The 24,729-nt window shown below is 46.0% G+C and overlaps 1 protein-coding gene across 4 annotated transcripts in view; it reads right to left on the reverse strand.

Annotated features, from left to right (window-relative positions):
* Positions 1 to 5,552: 5,552 nt before the first annotated feature.
* Positions 5,553 to 24,729, reverse strand: part of IMPA1 (inositol monophosphatase 1) — a 79,652-nt gene continuing 60,475 nt past the window's right edge. For all 4 annotated transcript variants that reach the window (XM_073550557.1, XM_073550556.1, XM_073550558.1 and 1 more), the window contains 4 exons: positions 24,345 to 24,453; positions 16,256 to 16,364; positions 13,805 to 13,956; positions 5,553 to 6,378 (listed from right to left, as the gene is read on the reverse strand). In XM_073550557.1, coding sequence (XP_073406658.1) covers positions 6,257 to 6,378; positions 13,805 to 13,956; positions 16,256 to 16,364; positions 24,345 to 24,453 — 492 coding nt within the window. In that variant the 3' untranslated portion in view covers positions 5,553 to 6,256. The remainder of the gene's footprint in view (positions 6,379 to 13,804; positions 13,957 to 16,255; positions 16,365 to 24,344; positions 24,454 to 24,729) is intronic.

Below are 24,729 nucleotides of genomic sequence, written 5' to 3' on the forward strand. Positions count from 1 at the left end.
AAAAAGAAGGTAGGCAGATCTCCTGAGATCTATGAAACTTAGTTGCCCGTTTTGGCAGGTAGGACGGGTCTGTTTTCAATACCAGTCTGTCCCGTGTTACCGACAGGAACGGGGGGTCAACTGACAGGGCATGAAGATCACTTACTCTTCTAGCTGATACTAAGGCCACTAGTGTAGCAGTCTTTAATGAGAGGCATTTCATTGATATTGAACTTATGGGTTCAAAGGGGGGCTGAGTGAAGGCATCTAACACAAGACTAAGGTTCCATGCTGGTAGCTGAGGAATATGAACTGGCTCTGACCGCTGGCAAGCTGAAATAAACCGGGTCACCCACCTATTACCTGCCACGTTGTAGTTAAACAAGGCTCCTAGGGCCGATACATGGACCTTTAGAGTATTTACTGATAGCCTCAATTCCCGACCCTTCTGAAGGAATTCTAGAATGGCCGTAATGGGCACTTCACCGGATAATTTTGCTGGGTGAAAGGCCAGGAATTTTCTCCACACCTTAGAGTATATTCTTGTTGTAGATTCTTTCCTACTTTGCAGAAGGGTATTAATCAGGTTTTTTGAGAAGCCTTTCTGCTTCAATAGTTCCCTCTCAAATTCCAGGTCGTTAGGCGCAGGGCTTTGACCTGTGGATGGTAGCAGGGACCCTGCGAGAGAAGGTCCCGGTGTAGCGGCAGAATCCATGGGTTGGATATTGACATGGCTCTCAGCCATGAAAACCACGGCCTCTTGGGCAAAAACGGTGCTATCAGGATGACCCTCGCCCTCTCTTGTCTTATTTTCCTGATCACTGTTGGTAACAGAACCATTGGAGGAAAGGCATAGGCTTGCTGGAATGTCCAGGGTGCTTGTAGGGCATCTAGTATGGCTGGGTTGTCCGCTCTGTAGAGAGAAGCGAACCTTTTTACCTGTCTGTTAGCTCTGGTTGCGAACAGGTCTATCTCTGGCCTGCCCCATTTTGCCTCTATCATTTCGAAGATGTGGTGGCTGAGGACCCATTCGCCCTGATATAGGGTCTGGCGGCTGAGGTAGTCTGCTCGAGAATTGTTTACTCCTCTTATGTGGAGCGCAGACAAGGAGTGAAGATGCACCTCGGCTATCTGAAAGATCTTTTCCGCGATAGACATCAATGGCTTCGATCGCGTACCTCCTTGCCTGTTTATATATGCCACTGCGGTGGTATTGTCTGACTGGATCCTCACGTGGGTGCCTTTTAACTGCGGGAGAAATTGAGATATAGCATAGTAGACTGCTGTTAGTTCCTTCATATTAGAGGAGCTTTCTGCTTCTTCCTCCAGCCACTGGCCCTGCACCATCTCTTCCTCTAGGTGGGCTCCCCACCCCGAGGGGCTAGCATCCGTGGTGAGTACCCTAGAGGGAGTAACCCACCAATGAACTCCTCTTGATAAATTGGTAGGATCCAACCACCAATCTAGGGAGTTAACGACTTTGGGCGAAAGGGATATCCTCCCTTCCAACTGCCCCTGCAATCTGTCTGTCTCCTGTAAAATAGCCCACTGCAATCTTCTGGAGTGGAATTGGGCCCATTGCACCGCTGGAATGCATGATACTAGGGACCCCAGCAAGGACATACCCTGTCTCAATGATATTACAGGTTTTTCAGTGATGATCCGTATCTTATTAGCTATGGTCTGCGCCTTAGCATCTGGTAGAAAGCATTTCTGACTTACGGAATCTACTTGCAGGCCTAGGAACTTCTGACAGGTTACTGGTTTTAGCCTGGACTTCTCCCAGTTGATTAGCCAGCCTAGTGTCTGTAAGGATGAGACAATATCAGCTATTCTATTTTCACATTGGGAAACAGAATCTCCCACTATGAGCAGGTCGTCCAAGTAGGGGACCACTAGGGTGTCATTCAGCCTTATATATGACATCACCTCCAACATCAATTTGGTAAACACTCGAGGGGCCATAGATAGTCCGAACGGCATCGCCGTAAACTGGAAATGTTGAATCTGACCCTCGAACCAGACCGCTACCCGCAGGAACCTCTGGTGCCTCTGGTATATGGGGAGATGGTAATAGGCATCCTTTAGGTCCAAGACTGCCATATAACACCTGGGGAACAAGAGTTTTATTGCTGAATTTATTGATTCCATTTTAAACGACCTCAGCTTCAAGAATGTGTTAAGCTTTTTTAAATTTATTATAGTCCTAAAAGAGCCGTCTGGCTTAGGGACCAAAAATAGGGGAGAATAAAAGCCCTCTCCCTTTTCGTCCCCCGGGACCTCTATCAGAACACGCTTAGTTAACAGCGTTGCAATCTCCATCTCCAGTGCTTCCTTTTGTGCTTGGGACTTCATAGAAGTCAATAGGAAGGAGTTCGGTGGATGCCGAACAAATTCTAGTTTTAGGCCCGATGAGACGATATCAATGGCCCAGGGGTTGGATGTAATCTTCCCCCATTGGTGGCTGAACTTCAGTAGTCTACCACCTACCGGTATACTGGTACTAGCGGAACCTGTCTCCTCTGAAGGGACGTTTCCCAAAAAGGCTGCCTCTGTTTGGGATCCTTATTTCCCCAGCGGTCCTGAGGTTTGAAATCTCTCTTTTTCCCGAACGGAGGCTTCCTGTAGGCCCTCCTGTTAAAGGGAATATACGGGATAGGAAACCCTTTCTTTCTCTCCCCCGCTTTTGTTAAGATCTCGTCCAATTCCGTGCCAAATAGGTACTTACCCTGGCAGGGTATAGCGCAAAGTTTAGTCTTTGTTTGCGTATCTCCTCTCCACCCCTTTAACCATAAGGCCCGCCGGCCCGAATTGGTTAGCCCTGCTGCTCTAGCAGATAATCGGAGAGAGTCCGCTGAGGAGTCAGAAAGGAAAGCCGCTGCTCCCTTCATGAGGGGAATAGAGGAAAGGAGTTTGTTTCGGGATACTCCGCTCTTTATTTTGTCCTCTAGGTCATTCAGCCACACCAACATTGACCTTGCTGTGCACGTGGCTGCTATTGCGGGCTTAAAAGCTGCCGTGCATGCCTCCCCGGATCGTTTAAGAAAGGTGTCTGTCTTACGATTTATCGAGTCAGCAAAAGTTCCTGAATCTTCCACCGGCCGGGAGGAACTACGAGATGTAGAGGCCACTGCCGCATCTACTTTGGGAGCTCTCGACCAAGATGTCAACTCCTCATCGTCAAACGGATATTTGCGTTTTGACGTTAAGGGGAGGAAGGTTCTCTGACCCTGTTTCTCCCACTCCCTTTTTACCAGCTCCTTTATAGCTGGGACGACTGGGAATGCCTGGACCTTTTTCCGGGAAATGCCTGCAAACATCATGTCCTGCGGAGTCTTGGGGTCCTTACTCTCTGGTAACCCCATGGTATTTCGGACAGATTTAACTAGGTTATTAATACTGTCCGTAGGGAAACAAGTCTGTTCCTCCTCCTCAGAGGAAAAGTATTCCTGGGATCTATCTGAGTCTAGTTCCCCAGTTTCTGACGGCGATCCTGACGCCGGTGAAGCCATTCCTCTTGGCGAAACCATTCCTCTAAAACGACCTCCCAGACTACTGGAGCCGCCCAAGGCCCGTAGCTCCTCTCTAATTATAGCACGGATATCCTCTTTCCTCCCTGAGGATTCTTCCTGTAGGGTCTCCTCAATACAAGACTCGCATAATCTTTTAGGGTGGCCATCTGGGAGGGACTGAGAACATAAGGCACACTCTCTATTTTTCGCCTTCTCCGTTCTCTTGGCCTAAAAGTATAGATCAAGGGGACGCCATTAGCTATAAGTCTGACTAAAAACACTCACCCGTGAATCTCGTCAGCAATTTACCGGCTGCGGGGTTTGCAATTCAGGCTGAGGCGAAGCGTGGGACGGTTCTTTCTCCTTCCGCTTCTTTTGTGTGGGCTCATTCTGTCTGGAATGCCCGCTGGACTCTCTTCTGGAGCTGCCACTTCTCCTAGTACTGCTGCTCCTTCTTGTAGTGCCGCTCTTTCTGCTGCCCTGTGGGGACTCATTCGGCTGGCTCTGTTGGAGCGAAACCGGGTCATCTATGGATGACATAGCTGCGCACCGTTGTAACACTACCGGCGCTTCTTATGCAGCTCACCGGTTCCGCCCCTCTTTCTCCCCTTTTTTTTTCTTCACTGCGCAGGCGCAGCTGTATTGCCGCACGCTTTCCTTGCCTCCCCTGACCCCGGAAGCTGATACTGCACTTCTGGGTCGCCTCAGTCTGGGAGCGCTGGCAACCTTCTCCTCGCTCCCTCAGCGACCGCTGCCCCCGGACTCCAGGTATCTCCACGCCTCCAGCCCCCCCTTTGTTGTATCGGGGGCGGGGGACGAACACCGGTGCTGTAATGCGTACATATCCCTCTTATGGGGATGGGGGGGTGCGCGCTGCCCCTGCGCCATTAAGTGAACCTCGGTACTCCTCACTGAGGCCTCACCTGCATTACCAGCTAGGGGACCTCATTTCTTCCTCCCAACGCTGCTTCCAGTCCTGGGGCCCCCGCTGCTCATATTATGCACGCGGGCGGCTACCAGACCAGGTATCCTCTTCTGCGGGTTCCTTCCTAAGAACAGGAAACCAAACTGAGGGAGCCAGGGGGACCGCCCCATTTATCTCTCTGTAGGTTTCCTGTTCCTAGGGGCGGATCCCCTCTCTCAGTGGGTGCTGTCGTGGCGAAGAGGAAAAAAGCATATACAGAATGGGAGGAATAAGACTAAGCAACATCACATGTGAAAAAGACTTGGGTATACTAATAGATCACAGACTGAATATGAGTCAACAGTGTGATGCAGCAGCAAAAAAGGCAAATGCAATTCTGGGATGTATTAACAGAAGCATACAGTCTAGATCACGTGAAGTCATTATTGCCTTTCACTCCTCTTTGGTCAGACCTCATCTGGAATACTGTGTCCAGTTTTGGGCGCCACATTTTAAAAAAACACATCAACAAACTGGAGCAAGTTCAGAAAAGAGCGACCAGAATGGTGACCGGTCTGCAAACCCTGTCTTATGAGGAAAGGTTGCAGGATTTGGGAATGTTTAGTTTGCAAAAGAGAAGACTGAGAGGAGACTTAATAGCTGTCTACAAATATCTCAAGGGCTGTCACATTGTAGAAGGATCAACTGTATTCTCATTTGCACAAGGAAAGACTAGAAGCAATGGGATGAAACTGAATGGGAGGAGACACAGATTAGATATTAGAAAAAACTTTTTGACAGAGTGATTAATGAGTGGAACAGGCTGTCACGAGAAGTGGTGAGTTCTCCTTCAATAGAAGTCTTCAAACAGAGGCTGGACAGACATCTGTCTGGGATGATTTAGCGAATCCTGCTTTGAGCAGGGGCTTGGACCAGATGGCCCAGGAGGTCCCTTCCAACTCTACTATTCTATGATTCTAAACCAGCCTCATCTGAATGGGGAGTGAAAGAAAACCAGGCGTAGCGCACAATTACCTTGTTTGGGAAGGATGCAGAGAAAAAGGGTACTCTGCTCCGGACGGGGCCACCATCACACCCACCACACTAAGTTACTAATCCTTTAATATGCCCGATTTAACCTTTACATGGTTGACAACTTTACTCAAATTAAACATTTTTATTTCAGTTTAACACAAGGAGATTGGTCAGTGCAGTATAAGAGGTATACAGTACAGTGGGTGAATAAGTTACGACGCTCACGTACGACTTCACTTGAGTGGGCGACAAATCAATACATTTTGCATAGGCAACCTTATGAACCATCTGCCATTCTTCAAGTCATTTCAATTATTCTAGTAAGACTTTTTGAACTCAGAGGGACAAATATTTTATGTTGGAAAGTAAAAAAAAAGAAAAATACAGACCCCCTGCATTAAAGTGTTATCTACCCTTAACCATAGTCCAGGTGCAGTAGGAATATCCCACTGACAGAGACCAGTAATCATTGGGCACAGGAGCCTAGGGCGTAAATAATGAAGTTCTTGTAAAATTCTGTACATGGAGCTGGAATTGTTCTTTAGAGAGAGTTATTCAATAGAAAAAACAACAGCAGCAAGTGCAGTGAAACTACTCCTCATTGTTCCCTGCTATCCCAGCAATGGTCCTCCTGTCTTTGGGTGCAGGCGACACATTCACGCCTTTTCTATATAAGTGGTGGCTGCAGCGATCACTTGTCCTACTAGTGCTAACATAGCTCAGTTCTGTGGAATCAGTAAAATATGACATGTGATCATTGCAGAAAATAGATGGCTCCAAAATGGCTTATTCTGAAATGAAGTGCATATACAATCAACTCATTTGTTTACTCCTTCTTGCCATCGTCCCGCTCCAGTGATATGATCTGAAGTTCTTTGGCAATTCGTTCTCCAATTTCCTTACTGCTTGCTGCAATGACTCTTCGGGACATCAAGTCAAAAGGCCCTCCTGCAAGAAATATGGACACAAATGGCTGAAAAGCTTTTAAATTGTTTTTGAATTACTTTGTATCATCAGAAACTGCAATCGAAGATAGTCCGGGGACACGTGGCGACAGTTATCGAGCAGCCATAGATCGCCGAGTGTTGCTGCTACATTGCAGATCAATACAAGTGAATAGGGTCGCATTGCAACCTTTAGGGTACTACAACAAGCGGGTCGCAACAAGTCCAACCACATCAGATTTTTTTAGCTACCTTCTTGTCCCAGTACCCTTGTAATGGGACACCATTCACTTGTATTGAGCTGCGATGTAGCAGCAACATATATCAAAACTATGACAGAGTGACACAGCAAAGTCGCCATGTAGTGTGTAGTTCCCGGCTGTATATTCACATGTTCAAAAGGAGACAAAACAGAATCAAAGCACCTCGATACCCAAGTATAGGTACAAGGCAGGGTATTGTAGGCATATGAGTGTATACATACATACATACATACATACATACATACAATCTATATAGCTATACAGTGGGTAAGAAGAATATTCAGACCCCTTTAAATTTTTCCCTGTTTCATTGCAGCCATTTGGTAAATTAAAAAAAAGTTAATTTTTTTCTCATTAATGTACACTCTGCACCCCATCTTGACTAAAAAAAAACAGAAATGTAGAAATGTTTGCAAACTTTTTAAAAAAGAAAACCACCATGGTTACTTACCGGTAGCCGGCTTTTCCGGAACCCATGACAGCACCACCTGAGAGAGGGATCCGCCCCGCCAGGACGGGAACCTACTGAAATATAAGGGGCGGCACCTCTCCCCCGCTTCAGTTGGTTACAGAGCATTGAGAGGACTTCCCGGTTAGTTACATGTTTATCCAACACCACATCACACAAATACACCCTGTTAACGTGCACACCCATACGGTGAAAAAGGGGGGGGGAATATACGGGTGCTGTCATGGGTTCCGGAAAAACCAGCTACCGGTAAGTAACCATGGTGGTTTTCCCTTCACCCATGACAGCACCACCTGAGAGATTTTTGGAGACTTCGAACACCTTAGGGAGGGACCACCGCTTGCAGCACCCTTCTACCAAAGGTTAAGTCAGCAGAGGAGGATAGATTTAATCTATAGTGTTTAAAAAAGGTTGAGGGTGAGGCCCAGGTAGCGCCCTTACAAATCTGTTCAATTGATACCTCTGCTTTCTCGGCCCAGGAGGTCGCCACGGCTCTGGTGGAATGAGCCTTGATGCCGTCAGGAATCGGACCACCACTGGCTGTGTAGGCTACACTAATGGCCTCCCTAGTCCATCTGGCAATAGTCCCTTTCGATACTCCGTAACCCTTCCTGGCCCCCTGGAAGGCTACAAATAGGGACTGGGACCTCCTCCACTGGCTAGTTACTGATATATACTCTAAGAGGGCTCTTTTAACGTCTAGATTATGGAATTTCTCCTTTCCTGGGTTTTTTGGATTGTCACAGAAGGAGAGGAGGACAATTTCCTGGCTTCGGTGAATATCTGATAAAACTTTCAGTAGATAAGCAGGGTCTGTTTTTAGGACAACCCTGTCCTGGTACACCTGGATAAAAGGTGGGTTAACTGAGAGGGCCTGTAAGTCGCTCACTCTACGTGCCAATGTAAGGGCCACTAAAATAATGGTTTTTAGGGTAAGATATTTTACTGGTAGTTGTTGCACTGGTTCAAATGGCTCTTTCGTGAGAGCTTCTAACACCAGGTTTAAATCCCAGGGAGCTATTTTTGGCAAAGGGATTGGTCTAGACCTCTGGCAGGATTTAATGAATCTGGCCACCCATCTGTTGGCTGCTATGTTGCAGTTATACAGAGCGCTTAGTGCTGAAACTTGTACTTTGAGTGTATTTACCGCTAGGCCTAGCTGTAGCCCTGCCTGTAAGAACTCTAAGATGGCCTTGATCGGGGGTTCTTGGTCTAACAGTCTTCCAAGGAACTGCAGAAACTTATTCCATGTCCTACCGTATATATTAGTTGTTACTGGCTTTCTACTTTTCATCAGTGTAGCCACCAACCCAGGGGAGAACCCTCTATTTTTTAAAAGTGACCTCAAATTCCACGCCGTCAGATGGAACCCCTTGACTTGCGTGTGGAATACTGGACCCTGAGCTAGCAGGTCTGGAATCTCTGGCAGCACCCATGGATCTGAGAGGGACATCATCTGTAGTAGTGAGAACCAGGGCCTTTTTGGCCAAAACGGGGCTATTAAGATCACTCTGGCCTGATCTTCTCTTATTTTCTTCACCACTGCTGGGATTAGAGCTACTGGAGGAAAGGCGTACCCAGTTTGAAATTCCACGGAATTTGTAATGCGTCCACTGTCCATGGGTCTTCTTTTGGGTTCAATGAACAGAATCTTTTTACCTGCCTGTTGCTTTTGTTGGCAAAGAGGTCTATTATTGGCTCTCCCCAGAGTTGTACTATCTTCTGGAACACAAAGTGATTTAGGGCCCATTCTCCCTGCCTCAATGTGTTGCGGCTTAGGAAATCGGCTTGTATGTTCTCCGCCCCTCTGATGTGTAAGGCCGTTAGAGAGTGTAGGTGTTGTTCTGCTCTGCGAAAGATTTTGCTGGTTTCGCTCATTAGGGAGTGTGACCTTGTCCCTCCCTGGTGGTTGATAAAAGCCACTGTCACTTTGTTGTCAGACATGATTCGGACATTGCGGCCTTCTAGACTGGGGCTGAATATCCTTAGGGCTTTGTTTACTGCCCTTAATTCTCTTAGGTTGGAGGATGTGTTTTGTTCTTGGTGTCCCCAGGGCCCCTGGGCTGCCCGTACGCTCGGGTGTGCTCCCCACCCCGAGGAACTTGCATCCGTCAGAATCACATCGGATACTGGCCTGTGCCATAATGTCCCTGCTACTAGGTTTGTTCTGTCTAGCCACCATCTGAGAGTTTTTGACATTTAAGGAAAGTTCCAGCCTTCCTTCTAAACGCCCTTTTAGCAATTTCTGCGCTGATAGGATCTCTGCTTGCAGTTGATGGGTATGAAATTGTGCCCATCTGGCCGCTGGAATAGAGGCTTTCAGTGTGCCTAGTAAGGACATCGCCCCTCTCAGGGTCGTGTGAGGTTGGTCTATTGCTGCCAGGGTCATATTCCTCACGTTTTCCACCTTGGCCTCTGGTAAAAGACACTTTTGCTGTTCCGAGTCAAAGATGAACCCTAAAAACATTTGCCTTTGTAGGGGTTGAAGACTTTTTGACATTCACCATCCAGCCCAGTCTCTGTAGGGTATTTGTTACCCTTTCCACCTGTTCTGCGCAATGATGTTCCGAGTTGTCCACAATTAGAAAATCGTCTAAGTAGGGTATTATAATTGTGCTGTGGATTCGGAGGAAGGCTGTCATCTCTGCTACTACCTTCGTGAACACCCTCGGAGCTATAGATATGCCGAATGGAAGGGCTCTGAACTGAAAATGTCTGAGGTTGCCCTGGATGAAGAGAGCTACCCTTAAGTATTTTTGGTACTCGGGATGTGGTAATAGGCATCCCTTAAGTTGACTACAGCCATAAAACAATTGTTGTGTAACAGTTTTATGGCCGAAGTCACTGACTCCATTTTGAAGGTCTGGTTTTCTATCCATTTGTTGAGGCCTCTGAGATTTATAATCGTCCTGAATGAATGATCCGGTTTTTTTATCAGGAAGAGGGGTGAATAGAAACCCCTTCTTTCCTGCTCGTTTGGAACCTCGATCAGAACGTGTTTGTCCAGCAGACTTAGGATCTCTGCCTCTGGGGCCAACTGCTCTTCTAACCCTTTCCTGACGGGGGTCACCACAAACGATGCTCTCGGCCGTTGAAAAAAAAGGAAATTTTAGGCCTTTTTTTATGATGTTTAAAATCCAAGTGTTGGAAGATATATTTTCCCAGGCCTGATAAAAGAGCATCAGTCTCCCCCCTACAGGGATACCGGCGTCATTGTGGGGACTTCTTTGCGGATGAAGCGGCTCCCCCAAACATGAATCCAGACTCTTTCTTTCTTTTGTCCTCCCATCTTTTCCGATGCCCCGGAGGACGGACACTATTGAATTTTCCCCTCCGAAAGGGCGGTCTTCTTTGATCTCCCGTAAATCTGGGGAAGCCCTTTTTCCTGTCCCTTGCTTTTTCCAGGATGTCGTCTAAATTTTTGCCAAAGAGAAATTGTCCATCACATGGAAGAGAGCATAATTTAGCTTTTGATTGCAGGTCTCCAGGACAGCCTTTAAGCCATAGTGCACGCCTTGCGGCGTTTGATAACCCTGCTGCCCTCGCTGTCAATCTCATGGAATCGGCAGAGGTGTCGGCCAAAAAGGCGGCTGCTCCATGTAGAAGATACATATCTCCCAAAATTTTTTCCCTTGACACCATGGATGCGAGCTTTTCTTCTAGCGGGCTGTGCAGGTGCCAGCTATTGCTGGTTTCATTCCCCCTGCCGGTGCTTCCCCTGCATGTCTTAGGTAGGAGTCTGCTTTCTTATCTAGCGGATCTCTTAGTACTCCTGAGTCTTCTAGGGGCAGGGCAAACCTTTTGGATGATCTGGATACTGCTGCATCAATTTTTGGGACCGTGTCCCATATTTCTGTATCTTTAGGCTCAAAGGGATATCTCCTTTTTGAGGAGGAGGGAAGGCTACCTGATCTTTCAGGCTTCTTCCACTCTTTTTCAATGAGCGCCTGAATTTTCTCATTAACCGGAAAGGTGCGCTTTTTGCTTTCCTGTAACCCATCAAACATTACGTCTTCTAGGGACTTAGCTGCTTTCTCCTCCTGTAGGCCCATGGTTGTCCTAATGGCCTTAAGGAGAGCGTCTGTATCCTCTACCGGAAAACACGGCCTGCACCTTGTGTCACTATCCGAGGAGGAGGAGGACCTGTGTTCAACCTGATATTCAGATAAGGAAGAGTCTGACGAAGAAGTTGGGGAGTCTCGCCTACTTTTTTTCTTTTTCTTTAATAATATTTTAAGTGAGCCTTCTACCTCGGACCTTATGACTGATCTGAGGTTAGTTGCCAGGCTCGGCACCTCCTCCGCCACAGTCCGCTGGATACAGCTGGCGCAAAGGTCCTTTTGCCAATCTTTTGCTAAGGGGCTCTGGCATGTAGCGCACTCTCTATTGCTCCTTTTGCTCCCTGCTTTTTTGCCTTTTCCCTAAGGAAAAAATAACACACAAGAATGACCCTATTAATATTGGTCTAACATTCTCGAAGATCACTCACCACCCACAACGTCGGGTACCGAACTCGGAGGCTGTGTTGGAGCATGCAGTCTGCACTCTCTCGACCTCGAGGAATCCCTCGATCTGTGGCTCGGGCGGCTGCTGCTCTTGCCCTAGAACGGCTTCCATGTTTACGTGCAGAGGTCTGCGACGAGGGCAGAGACGGTGAACGCTCCTGCTGTGACCCCATTGTAACACCTGGCCGTTCTGCTCCTTGCCCTCCTTTTGTAGGTGTATGCCCTGTGAGTGGTCGGTACCCCTCCCCCTCGCGACCTCCGACCGCTCATCTTCTTTCTGCAGCCGGCGCCGCACCAGGCGCCATGTTGCCGTCGCGTCTGTGACGTCAGCCGGCGCACTTCCCAGGGTGCATCGCGCCGCTGACGTCAGACGCCGGAAGCCGCCCCGACTTCCCCTGTCGTCCCAGGGAGAAGGATCGGGTGCGCGCAGGGGGAGGGAGGCACGGAGGAGAGCCCCGCTGCTGAGGTCGCCATACCGTACCCGCACGAACCCGGGGCCTGCGCTTCCAGGCCACCAACGGCCGCCGCTGCAGGTAAGCCTGACCTTCTCTTCCTGCGCCGGGACGGCCCTGGGTCCATCTTCATCTATGACAGGCACCGCCGCTGTCAGACTGGGATCCCGTTCCAGGACAGGAACCCAACTGAAGTGGGGGAGAGGTGCCGCCCCTTATATTTCAGTAGGTTCCTGTCCTGGCGGGGCGGATCCCTCTCTCAGGTGGTGCTGTCATGGGTGAAGGTAAAAACTGAAATATCACATGGTCATAGTAAGTATTCAGACCCTTTGCTCAGCATTGAGTAGTAGCACCTTTTGAGCTAGTACAGCCACGAGTCTTCTTGGGAATGATGCAACAAGTTTTTCACACCTGGATTTGGGAATCCTCTGCCATTCTTCCTTGCAGATCATCTCCAGTTCCGTCAGGTTGGATGGTGAACGTTGGTAGACAGCCATTTTCAGGTCTCTCCAGAGATGCTCAATTGGGTTTAGGTCAGGGCTCTGGCTGGGCCAGGACTTCAAGAATGGTCACAGTGTTCTTCTGAAGTTATCTTAGCTGTGTGCTTAGGGTCATTGTCTTGTTGGAAGGAGAACCTTCGGCCAAGTCTGAGGTCCAGAGCATTCTGGAAGAGTTTTTCATCCAGAATCTCTCTGTACTTGGCCACATTCATGTTTCCTTCAATGGCAACCAGTCGTCCTGTCCCTGCAGCTGAAAAACACCCCCCATAGCATGATGCTACCACCACAATGTTTCACTGTTGGGATTGTATTGGGCAGGTGATTAGCAGTGCCTGGTTTTCTCTGCCATAAATGCCCGACTGGTGGAGGGCTGCAGTGATAGTTGACTTTGTGGAACTTTCTCCCATCTCCCTACTGAATCTGTGGAGGTCAGCCACAGTGATCTTGGGGTGGTTCTTTACCTTTCTCACCAAAACTCTTCTCCCACGATTGCTCAGTTTGGCTTGTCGGCCAGGTCTAGGAAGACTTCTGGTGGTCCCAAACTTCTTCCATTTAAGGATTATGGAGGCCATTGTGCTCTTAGGAACCCTGAGTGCAGTAGAAATTCTTTTGTAACCTTGGCCAGATCTGTGCATTGCCACAATTCTGTCTCTGAGCTCCTCGGCCAGTTCCTTTGACCTCATGATTGTCATTTTGTCTGACATGCACTGTGAGCTGTGAGGTCTCATATAGACAGGTGTGGGCCTTTACAAATAAAGTCCTATTAGTTTAATTAAACACCGCTGGACTCAAGGATGATCACAAGGAAATGGACAGCATGTGACTTAAATATGAGTGTGAGCAAAGGGTCTGAATACTTATGACCATGTGATATTTCAGTTTTCTTTCTTAATACATTTGCAAAAATTTCTACATTTCTGCTTCTTTCAGTCAAGATGGGGTGCAGAGTGTACATTAACGAGAAAAAAAATGAACATTTTTGAATTTACCAAATGGCTGTAATGAATCAAAGAGTGAAAAATTTAAAAGGGTCTGAACACTTTCCGTATCCATATTCAGGGGTGTACATAGAAATCATGGGGCACCAAAAGTTCTAATTCGGCCTCTCTCTGAGAAATAACACAAAACAGTTAAAAAGGTGATGCTCCAAAATAGTTACTTTACAAAGAACGCAAGAACTTTCTAAAACAAATATGTCAGCAAGTCCAAGAGGTTTGGCCTTCATGGCCTCACATACAGACCATTTGCATCCAGGACAAGCCCTCCAGCCTCTGTAACAATAACTGATGAAGCTGCAACATCCCAGCAATGGATTCCCATCTCATAATAAGCATCAGCGCCTCCTGTGGCCACCAAGCACATATCTACAGCAGCTGTCCCCACGGCCCGGATCCTAGAGGTAACAAGAATAGGTAGATTACAGCTTTAAATGCCAATTAAACCCTTAGCGCCCCGTAATGATTACATTAGTCATAGAGACGATCCCAGTGCACGGAGTTGGCTCAAATAGGAAACTGATTAACACTGAATACTGATGTATTGCAGTATATAGTATTAAAAATTAAAGAAAAAAAATAAAAATTCTTTATATCCGACATAAAAAAAAAAAAAATGTTTAAATATAAAAATTCAAATCGCCCTCCTTTTCCCTGGTTAAAAAGAAATGTAGTACAATAAAGCTGCCAAAACATGTACTACAGCCAAAATGAGATCAATAAAATCAATTGAGCACGCTCAAAATATGTCCTTACACCGGTCCATTGACAGAAAAGTGAAAATGATACTGAAAGTCTCTGTAAGAAGCTAGAGAAGCCATTTATCATTATTTTTTACAAGTGTCTGAATTTTTTAATGCAAGTTAGTATCCTGTTTGGGCACAGACTTCACTAGTAAGTCAGTGTTACTCTTAGGATTCGGCACCCTGAACACCAGGTGTTTCTCGCATGACAGTGCAAGAAAAATCGGCGGCTCAGATAGTCAGTAAGATCATTACCACCGGTTAGAGCGCTGCGATTCCCACGCTATCAGATGACAGCGTGAACTCACAGCTGTGGCCAGAGCTAAAAAGTGTACCTCCGGTCACAGGCATCGGCTGACGGAAGTACTACTTCCATCAGCCTACGCCTGTTGTCACTGAAAATAGCAAGAACAGGCCCTGAGCTATAAATAAATTACAAAGGAATTGATAACCAGACAGGCAAAACTGACAGCTGCAATCCTCAGCTGTCTGCTTTACTAAGGCTGGTTATCAAGAATAGAGAGGGTCCCCAACAGCGGTTTTTTTTCATCATTGTTTGACAACCAGCCAAGCTAAAGCAGACAGTTGGGGGCTGGTATTCTCAGGCTGCAAAAGGGCCATGGATATTGCCCCTCCCCGCAGCCTAAAAATAGCAGCCCGCAACAGCCTCAGAAAAGATGCATCTATTACATGTGTCAATTCTGCCGCTTTGCATGGTTCTTCCCACTTGCCTTGTGGCTGCAAGTAGGGTTAATATTTGTGGTGTTGAGGTCAACTTTATAATGTCCAGTGACATCAAGCCCATGGATTAGTAATGGAGAGGCGCCTATAAGACACCTATCCATTACTAATCCTATAGTTATATTGTAAATAAGTACACAGCCAAAATAAAGTCCTTTATTTGAAATTAAGAACAAAACTCACTTTTACTTTATTTGAAAATAACAAACACAGTTATACTCACCTTACGCCCATTCCATTGAAGCAATTGTCTCCTGTAAAAACACAACCACATCCCTCACCTCTTCGACGTTCTGTCCCACTCTCGTCACATCTTAGCACCTTCCACGTTGCAAACTATTTATCAGGTGAAGGATATGTTTTTGTTTTGTTTTTTTTCACAGAAGACGGACTTCACTGGAATGGGAGTTACGGGAGTATAACTGTGTTTGTTAATTTTAAATAAAAAGTGTTTTTTTATTTCAAATAATGGACTTTGTTCTAGCTGTGTTCATTTACAATATAACTATAGGATTAGTAATAGTAATAGGAGTCTTATAGACCCCCACAAATATTAACCCCACTTGCCACTACCACAGGGCAAGTGGGAAGAGCCAAGGAAAGGGCCAGAATCGGCGCATTTAATAGATGCATCTATTCTGGGGCTGCTGCAGACTGCTATTTTTAGGCTGGGGGATTGGGGGGGGGGGCAAATATCCATGGCCCCTTACCAGCCTGAGAATATCAGCCCCCAGCTATCTGCTTTAGCTTCACTGATTGTCAAAAAATGGGGAGGATCCAACGCCGTTTTTTTAACTCATTTATTTAAATAACTTTAAAAACCGACAAGGGCACCCCTCTATTCTTGTCAAATTCAAATATCAGGAAGTATCAAAAACAAAAGCAGCTTTAAAGCATTAAATACCAACAAGAGACAAAAACCACAGCATCAAAAACGTGATAAAAACACACACACAAAAAAAGGCAAAAAACTCAAATGCTCATCATGGGAATGGAGCCTAAAAGCATCAGGGGATCTGACCGGTTCCCTTTAAAATACCCATTTCATTTTGCACCAGCCTCATGTCTACAGTGACATGGACCCCACTAACTAGTCTCCCTCAGCAGAATAACCATAAAAAAGGTATAAATCAATTTGCCAAAAAAGTCTTTATCAAGGACAAAAAAAAAAAAAAATGCAACAACATCACGACACACACGTATCAACAATTACCCATGTATCGGAATACACAGCAGTCTCTCCATGTTGGACAGAATTATTTTCATAACGTCAGGGTCACGATTTGATCCCAGTTCTGTAATAATCATTGACTTTGTGATATCTAGAAAGTAAGAAACTCCAAAATTAATTTTCTTCATAAAGCAATTGCAAATATTCAGAAAAAAATATTCATGTTAAAACTACACGCCATCGCCCCCTCCCGAACTATATACAGGGATAGCTGATAAATTCCAATTTAAAGGGAACCTGTCACCAGGTTTTGCCGATATAAGATGTGGCCACCGCCTTTCAGGGCTTATCTACAGCACTATATAATGCTATTATATTCTATAATGCTGTAATAATAATAATAATAATAATAATAATCTTTATTTATATAGCGCCAACATATTCCGCAGCGCTTTACAGTTGAACAGTTTCAAACACAACAGTCATAAGAAACAACGTTAACAATACAATAATTAAAGCGAAATAAGACGACCCTGCTCGTGGAGCTTACAATCTACAATGAGGTGGGGGGGATACAAAGCACAGGTTTGTATTTACAATGATGTATTTACAATGACGGTCCAGCCATCTTCAGGGGGTGGGGGTTAGATGGAGATAGTGAATGGGCTACACACACACAAACATGACTTTGATTACTGAATGTGATAGGCCGCTCTGAACAAATGTGTTTTGAGCGAGCGCCTAAAACTATGCAAATTGTGGATGGTCCTAATATTTTGGGGTAGAGCATTCCAGAGGATTGGCGCAGCACGGGAGAAGTCTTGGAGTCGGGAGTGGGAGGTACGGATTAGGGCAGAGGTTAGTCGAAAGTCATTTGCAGAGCGCAGCGGTCGGTTAGGCCGATAGACAGAAATGAGGGAGGAGATGTAAGGGGGTGCCGCACTGTGGAGAGCTTTGTGGGTGAGAACAAGTACTTTGAATTGTACCCTGTAATGAATTGGCAGCCAGTGTAACGACTGGCGAAGAGCGGACGCGTCTGAGAAACGATTAGCCAGATGGACAACCCTGGCTGCTGCATTAAGGATAGACTGGAGAGGGGAGAGTCGAGTGAGAGGGAGGCCAATTAATAGAGCATTACAGTAGTCTAGGCGGGAGTGGATCAGGGCGACAGTGAGAGTTTTTGTTGTTTCCATGGTGAGAAAAGGGCGGATTCTAGAGATGTTCTTTAGGTGTAAGCGGCATGAGCGGGCAAGAGATTGTATATGGGAGGTGAAGGAGAGATCGGAGTCGAACATAACACCCAGACAGCGCACCTGCTGTCGGGGTGTTATTATGGTGCCACCCACAGAGAGGGAAACGTCAGATTTAGGGAGGTTAGTAGATGGTGGGAGCAGAAGAAGTTCAGTTTTGGAGAGGTTGAGTTTCAGATAGAGAGCAGACATGATGTTGGAGACTGCAGACAGACAGTCAGTGGCGTTCTGTAGTACAGCGGAGGTAAGGTCAGGGGATGATGTGTACAGTTGTGTGTCATCAGCATAAAGATGGTACTGAAAGCCAAATCTGCTGATGGTCTGTCCAATTGGGGCTGTATAGAGAGAGAAGAGAAGGGGGCCAAGGACTGAGCCCTGAGGTACCCCAACAGTGAGAGGAAGAGGAGATGAAGTGGAGCCAGAAAACAGAACACTGAAGGAGCGGTCGGAAAGATAGGAGGAGAACCAGGAAAGAGCAGTGTCCTTAATGCCTAGTGACTGGAGCCTAGAGAGTAGGAGAGGATGGTCAACAGTGTCGAAAGCTGCAGAAAGGTCGAGAAGAATGAGCAGAGAATGGTCACCATTACGTTTTGCTGTCAGAAGGTCATTGGTCACTTTGATGAGTGCAGTTTCTGTCGAATGTAGGGGGCGGAAACCGGACTGTGAAGGGTCTAGGAGGGAGTGAGTGGAGAGGTAACGGGTAAGGCGTGAGTATATCAGGCGCTCCAAGAGTTTAGAGATGAAGGGGAGATTGGAGACTGGTCTGTAGTTGTTTGTGCAGGATGGGTCAAGGGTGGGTTTCTTTAGTAATGGAGTAATGATAGAGTGTTTGAAGGAGGAGGGGAAAATGCCAGAGGAGAGGGAGAGATTAAAGATTGTAGTTAGGTGAGTTGTGACGACTGGGGAGAGAGACTGGAGGAGATGTGAGGGAATGGGGTCGGTTGTGCATGTAGTTGGACGAGAAGAGGAGAGGAGCCTGGAGACTTCTTCTTCTGTGATGGGAGCAAATGTGGAGAGTGAGCCAGGGGAAATGCAGGGAGGGATGGGAGTCACTGAACTTGGTGATTGGGAGCGGATTTCCTGACGGATATTGTCTATTTTCTCTATAAAGTGGGAGGCCAGGTCATCAGCGCAAATGTCTGTGATAGGGGCTTGTGCTTTTGGCCTGAGGAGGGAGTGAAAGGTGTCAAAAAGTTTCTTGGGGTTGTTGGATAGTGAGGAGATCAGGGTGGTGAAGTAGGTCTGTTTGGCGAGGTGAAGGGCAGAGTTATATGTCCTTAACATATATTTGAAGTGTATGAAGTCTTCTGGTGTGTGTGTTTTCCTCCATAAGCGTTCAGCACACCTAGAGCATCGCTGGAGAAATCGGGTTTGCGATGTGAGCCAGGGCTGTTTCACTCTGTGTTTGGAGGTTCTGAGGGTGAGGGGAGCTACTTGGTCAAGGGTGCTTCTAAGAGTGTCATTGAAGTGATGTACAGCCAGATCAGGACAGGACAAAGAAGAGATTGGGGACAATGATGAGTGTAGGGAGTCTGAAAGTGTATGAGGGTTAATGGCTTGTAGATTTCTGACTGAATGGTAGGTAGGAGGGTGCTGGGGTGAGCGAGGATTTGTGAGTGTAAAGGAGAGAATGTTGTGGTCAGAGAGGGGAAGCGGTGAGTTATCTAGGTAGGAGATTGAGCAGAGCCGGGCGAAAACCAGGTCCAGGGTGTTACCGTCTTTGTGTGTTTCAGAGGTTGAGAGCTGAGAGAAGCCTAGAGAAGTGGTTAGTGATAGAAGCTGGGATGCAGATGTGGAAGTGGGGCTGTTAATGGGGATGTTGAAGTCTCCCAGGATAAGGGTTGGTAGTTCTGAGGACATGAAGTGCGGCAGCCAGGCAGAGAAATGGTCCAGGAAGTGGGTGGGTGAGCCTGGGGGCCGGTATATGACCGCTACTCTGAGGGAGAGGGGACGAAAGATGTAGATGAGCCCTGAAAGGCGGTGGCCACATCTTATATCGGCAAAACCTGGTGACAGGTTTGCTAAAAATTCCTTCCATCGACATGGAACTTAGCTTCTATTTTTGCTCCTGAGTTCTGGGAAAACAATTTCCATACACTCCGCAACACGGAGACAGCAAGAAGGTTAAGTCGTGGGATTATGAACACCACAGGATGGATAGACATCTCACTTATATGCAGAGATGGAAACAAACTTTTCAGAACATCTTACAGTTGTGGCCAAAAGTATTAACACCCCTGCAATTCTGTCAGATAATACGCAGTTTCTTACTGAAAATGATTGCAAACACAAATTCTTTGGTATTATTATCTTCATTTAATTTGTCAAATGAAAAAACACAAAAAGAATTGTCCTAAAGCCAAATTGGATATAATTCCACACCAAACATAAAAAAGAGGGTGGACAAAAGTATTGGCACTGTTCGAAAAATCATGTGATGCTTCTCTAATTTGTGTAATTAACAGCACCTGTAACTTACCTGTGGCACCTAACAGGTGTTGGCAATAACTAAATCACACTTGCAGCCAGTTGACATGGATTAAAGTTGACTCAACCTCTGTCCTGTGTCCTTGTGTGTACCACATTGAGCATGGAGAAAAGAAAGAAGACCAAAGAACTGTCTGAGGACTTGAGAAACCAAATTGTGAGGAAGCATGAGCAATCTCAAGGCTACAAGTCCATCTCCAAAGACCTGAATGTTCCTGTGTCTACCATGCGCTGTGTCATCAAGAAGTTTAAAGCCCATGGCACTGTGGCTAACCTCCCCAGATGTGGACGGAAAAGAAAAATTGTCAAGAGATTTCAACGCAAGATTGTGCGGATGTTGGATAAAGAACCTCGACTAACATCCAAACAAGTTCAAGCTGCCCTGCAGTCCGAGGGTACAACAGTGTCAACCCGTACTATCCGTCGGCGTCTGAATGAAAAGGGACTGTATGGTAGGAGACCCAGGAAGACCCCACTTCTTACCCCGAGACATAAAAAAGCCAGGCTGGAGTTTGCCAAAACTTACCTGAAAAAGCCTAAAACGTTTTGGAAGAATGTTCTCTGGTCAGATGAGACAAAAGTAGAGCTTTTTGGGCAAAGGCATCAACATAGAGTTTACAGGAGAAAAAAAGAGGCATTCAAAGAAAAGAACATGGTCCCTACAGTCAAATATGGCGGAGGTTCCCTGATGTTTTGGGGTTGCTTTGCTGCCTCTGGCACTGGACTGCTTGACCGTGTGCATGGCATTATGAAGTCTGTAGACTACCAACAAATTTTGCAGCATAATGTAGGGCCCAGTGTGAGAAAGCTGGGTCTCCCTCAGAGGTCATGGGTCTTCCAGCAGGACAATGACCCAAAACACACTTCAAAAAGCACTAGAAAATGGTTTGAGAGAAAGCACTGGAGACTTCTAAGGTGGCCAGCAATGAGTCCAGACCTGAATCCCATAGAACACCTGTGGAGAGATCTAAAAATGGCAGTTTGGAGAAGGCACCCTTCAAATATCAGGGACCTGTGTTATGAATGAGTCACCGTAGGAGGCAAAAACAGAAATACTAGCTAAGTCCAGAAAACCAGAGAAGTTGGCAGCTATCGGATTGCAGACCCCTGAACCTAACAACAACTAGCAGTAGCCGTGGGGGGTTCCTACGGTGCCCTAGACCCCTCGATCACAGCCGGAGAACTAAATAGCCTAAAGACAGAAAGGGAAATCTAAACTGCCCCAGAGCAGACCCCAAAGCAATAGGCAGCCCCCAACATATAATGACGGTGAAGCAAGATGAAAAAACACTCACACAGATAGAAAGATAGGCTGAGCAAATGATGGGGCCCAAGCTAACTAAATAGGACAGAATAGAAAAGCTGCTGTCTGCAATCCGCCAAAACCCTCTCAAAAACAAGAGCCAACAGACTGATGTGGAAAAAAGCCCTGAAGACGCTAGACTTCAAAAAGACTATATCAGTACTCAGGTATTTTCTGAAGACAGAGCAAAAAGGAATTCAGCTCACCCAGCAGGGAAAGGCAGAAATCCAGAAAAACAAGGCAAAACAAAACCAAAACACAAATGCAAAAAGTAGAGCAGAAAACTTAGCTTTTGAGGAGCAGGAATCAGACTGGTCTCCAAGAATCCCTCAGAGTAATCACCCGCAAGGCAGAAGGGCGTCGGCTGCCTTATATCCAGTCAGCAATTCCAGTCACCCAGTCATCATCATTCTGCTCAGGTGCTTTGTAATCAGCCTCACTACCTTCATTCACCAGAAGAGGGAGTTCATCAGACCTCAATGGTGAAGGGGAAAATGAACTCACAACAGACCTGGAGCAGTTTGCCAAAGAAGAATGGTCTAAAATTCCAGCAGAGCATTGTAAGAAACTCATTGATGGTTACCGGAAGTGGTTGGTCGCAGTTATTTTAGCTAAAGATTGTGCAACCAAGTATTAGGCTGAGGGTGCCAATACTTTTGTCAGGCCCATTTTTGGAGTTTTGTGTGAAATGATCAATGTTTTGCTTTTTGCTTCATTCTCTTTTGTGTTTTTTCATTTAAGACAAATTAAATGAAGATAATAATACCAAAGAATTTGTGTTTGCAATCATTTTCAGGAAGAAACTGAGTATTATCTGACAGAATTGCAGGGGTGTCAATACGTTTGGCCACAACTGTACATTTATTTATTCAGTATATACTATGAGCGCCACGTGCAGAAATCCCAGCACTTACAGCCTTGGCTGCCATCAGTAAGGTTATTAATGGTTGTGCGAGGAACGTTCTGCACGATGCTCATACTTCATACGGAGTACAGCCGTGGTCAAAAGATTTGAGAACGACACACATTTTGTTTTTCACACACTTTGCTGCTTCTGAGATTTTACATCTATTAGTCGGATGTTTCTGTAGTCACTGAAGGATAATTATCAACATTTCAGAAGTTTTTAAACTTTCATTGACAAATACCATACATAAAGTTGATGCAAAGAGTCAAGAATTACTGGGTTGGCCCTTATTTTCCAATACTCTGCCTTTCACCTTTACAGCTGGAACTCAGCTTCTGGATGCTTAGAAATCATTCTTTATTCAGAGAAGGCATAATTTTGGGTGAAAAGCCCCCACATATGAATGGTCTCAAGAGATTTTACTGTTGGCATTACAGGACTCAGGATCATGCTCGCCCTTTGTTCTCCAATTATTCTTCCAGATGCCCCACACAGAGAAAATAACTAGTACTAGTAAGGGAGCATTACCAATGTGAGACATGTAATGGCTGACAGTCTGTTGCCCTGATCTACATGTCTCACACTGGTAATATGCCCCTTTTCATTTAAAATAAGCCCTGGGGGCAGATTCTCAGAGAGAGCTATGTCCGGCCCTATAGATCTCAAATTTACATATTTAAAAAAAAAAACAAAAAAAACCACATGGATTTCTCTGGAATAAGACATTGGATCGCAGATATCAAGGTATCATTTTATTTCAACTTTCTATGATGGCTTAGGAGGTTTGATCCTACAGATAGATTGCATTAGAGTTCAGAGTGTTGATCAATCGGCTGTCTGTCCGAGATCAGACCGCAACGCACAAACTGGCCTCAGCTCTCCTGACCCAAGAAATACGTGAAGCTGTCAATCTTGGGTCAGGAGAGCTGCTGCCAGTCCGTGCATTAACGGTCCGTGTTCAGACTTCTAAATGAGCCTTCATACAGAGCAAATTCAGCATCAATTAGTAACCAATTTTAGACCACGAAACGAATAATAAAATACCAAGGTATAAAAAGCATTACAAAGGACCAAAAAAGTAGAAAAAAAAACCCCAAATTTCTCTTAAAGCTAATAATATCTCAGACAATACCCATATACAAATATAGACATTTAATTAAATATACAATTGCTATAGAAAAAGAACGTTAAAAACACGCCATCAAAAGCCAATGTGATCAATGGCAAGTCTCACAATGGCATAATATAATATCAATTACGGAAGTATAAATTACACTAGGAATGCAGTGAGGGCACAATAGAAGGGGACAATTTAAAGGGAATCTGTCACCTATTTTTTCAAGTATAAGCTGCGGCCACCGCCATCAGGGGCTTATCTACAGCATTACAGAATGCTGTAGATAAGTCCCCGATGTAACCTGAAAGAGAAGAAAAACAAGTTAGATTATACTCACCCAGGGGCGGTCCGGGTCCGATGGGTGTTGCGGTCTGGTGCCTCCCACCTTCTAGCGATGACGTCCTCCTCCTTGCTGCCTGTCGCAGGTCCTGCGCAGGTGTACTATATCTGCCCTGTTGAGGTCAGAGCATAGTACTGCATTGCACAGGCGCTGGGCCTCTCTGACCTTTCCTGGCACCTGCGTACTGCAGTACTCTGCTCTGCCCTCAACAGGGCAGATATAGTACACCTGTGCAGGAGCCGCGACAGGCAGCAAGAAGGAGGACGTCATAGCTGGAAGATGGGAGGCGCTGGACCGGACTGCGACACACATGGGACCCGGACCGCCTGTGGGTGAGTATAATATAACTCGTTTTTCTACTCTTTCAGGTTACATCGAGGCTTATCTACAGCATTCTGTAAAGCTGTAGATAAGCCCCTGATGGCGGTGGCCACATCTCACAGGGCAAAAAATAGGTGACAGATTCCCTTTAATCAAACATGGTGCAAGAATTTAGAAATCCATGATTGTAATATGAACAGAACACCTGGAATAAAAAAAAATATCAAATAAACCCATATCAAGGTAAAGGAGAGGGATTAGCCACTCCAGCACCACAACTCCAACAAACAAACCATATGAAAAGCCAATTATAGTACCCACCGCACACCATAGTTAGTGGGCCATATGACTCACACGATACCCCAAAAGGTACTATCAAGCTTAGCAATTTATAAGGCGTACTCACCCTTCTGCCCGGAGATCTGCAATTTCTGGCCATTACAATAAGCCCCGTTTCCCCTTCTGCCAGTGTACATCTTGTCTTCTACACAGCTGTATACGACGCCAAATTCAACCTAGAAGTAGTCAAAAGACAGACGGCCATGTCACAAAACTTGTTCTGCTTTCCTAGATTTATCACGTCAGTACGAGAGAGAAATGGAGGTCACTCGCAATATAAAAACGGTATTCAAAAGTCAATGGTCAAAAGGAGTCGCATCCCCAGGAAATGTTTGCGGTCCAGGATGGTGGAAAATAAAAGCCACATTTACATTCACAAACCCCCACTGCTCTTCTTCTAACGCTGCCTGCTTTCTATTCTGGAGGAATGTTCATGTGGCCGCTGCAGGCCA

The sequence above is a fragment of the Dendrobates tinctorius genome, unplaced genomic scaffold (genome assembly GCF_039654945.1).
Source record: "Dendrobates tinctorius isolate UK_male_01 unplaced genomic scaffold, ASM3965494v1 ptg000165l, whole genome shotgun sequence".
NCBI classification, from domain to species: Eukaryota; Metazoa; Chordata; class Amphibia; order Anura; family Dendrobatidae; genus Dendrobates; species Dendrobates tinctorius.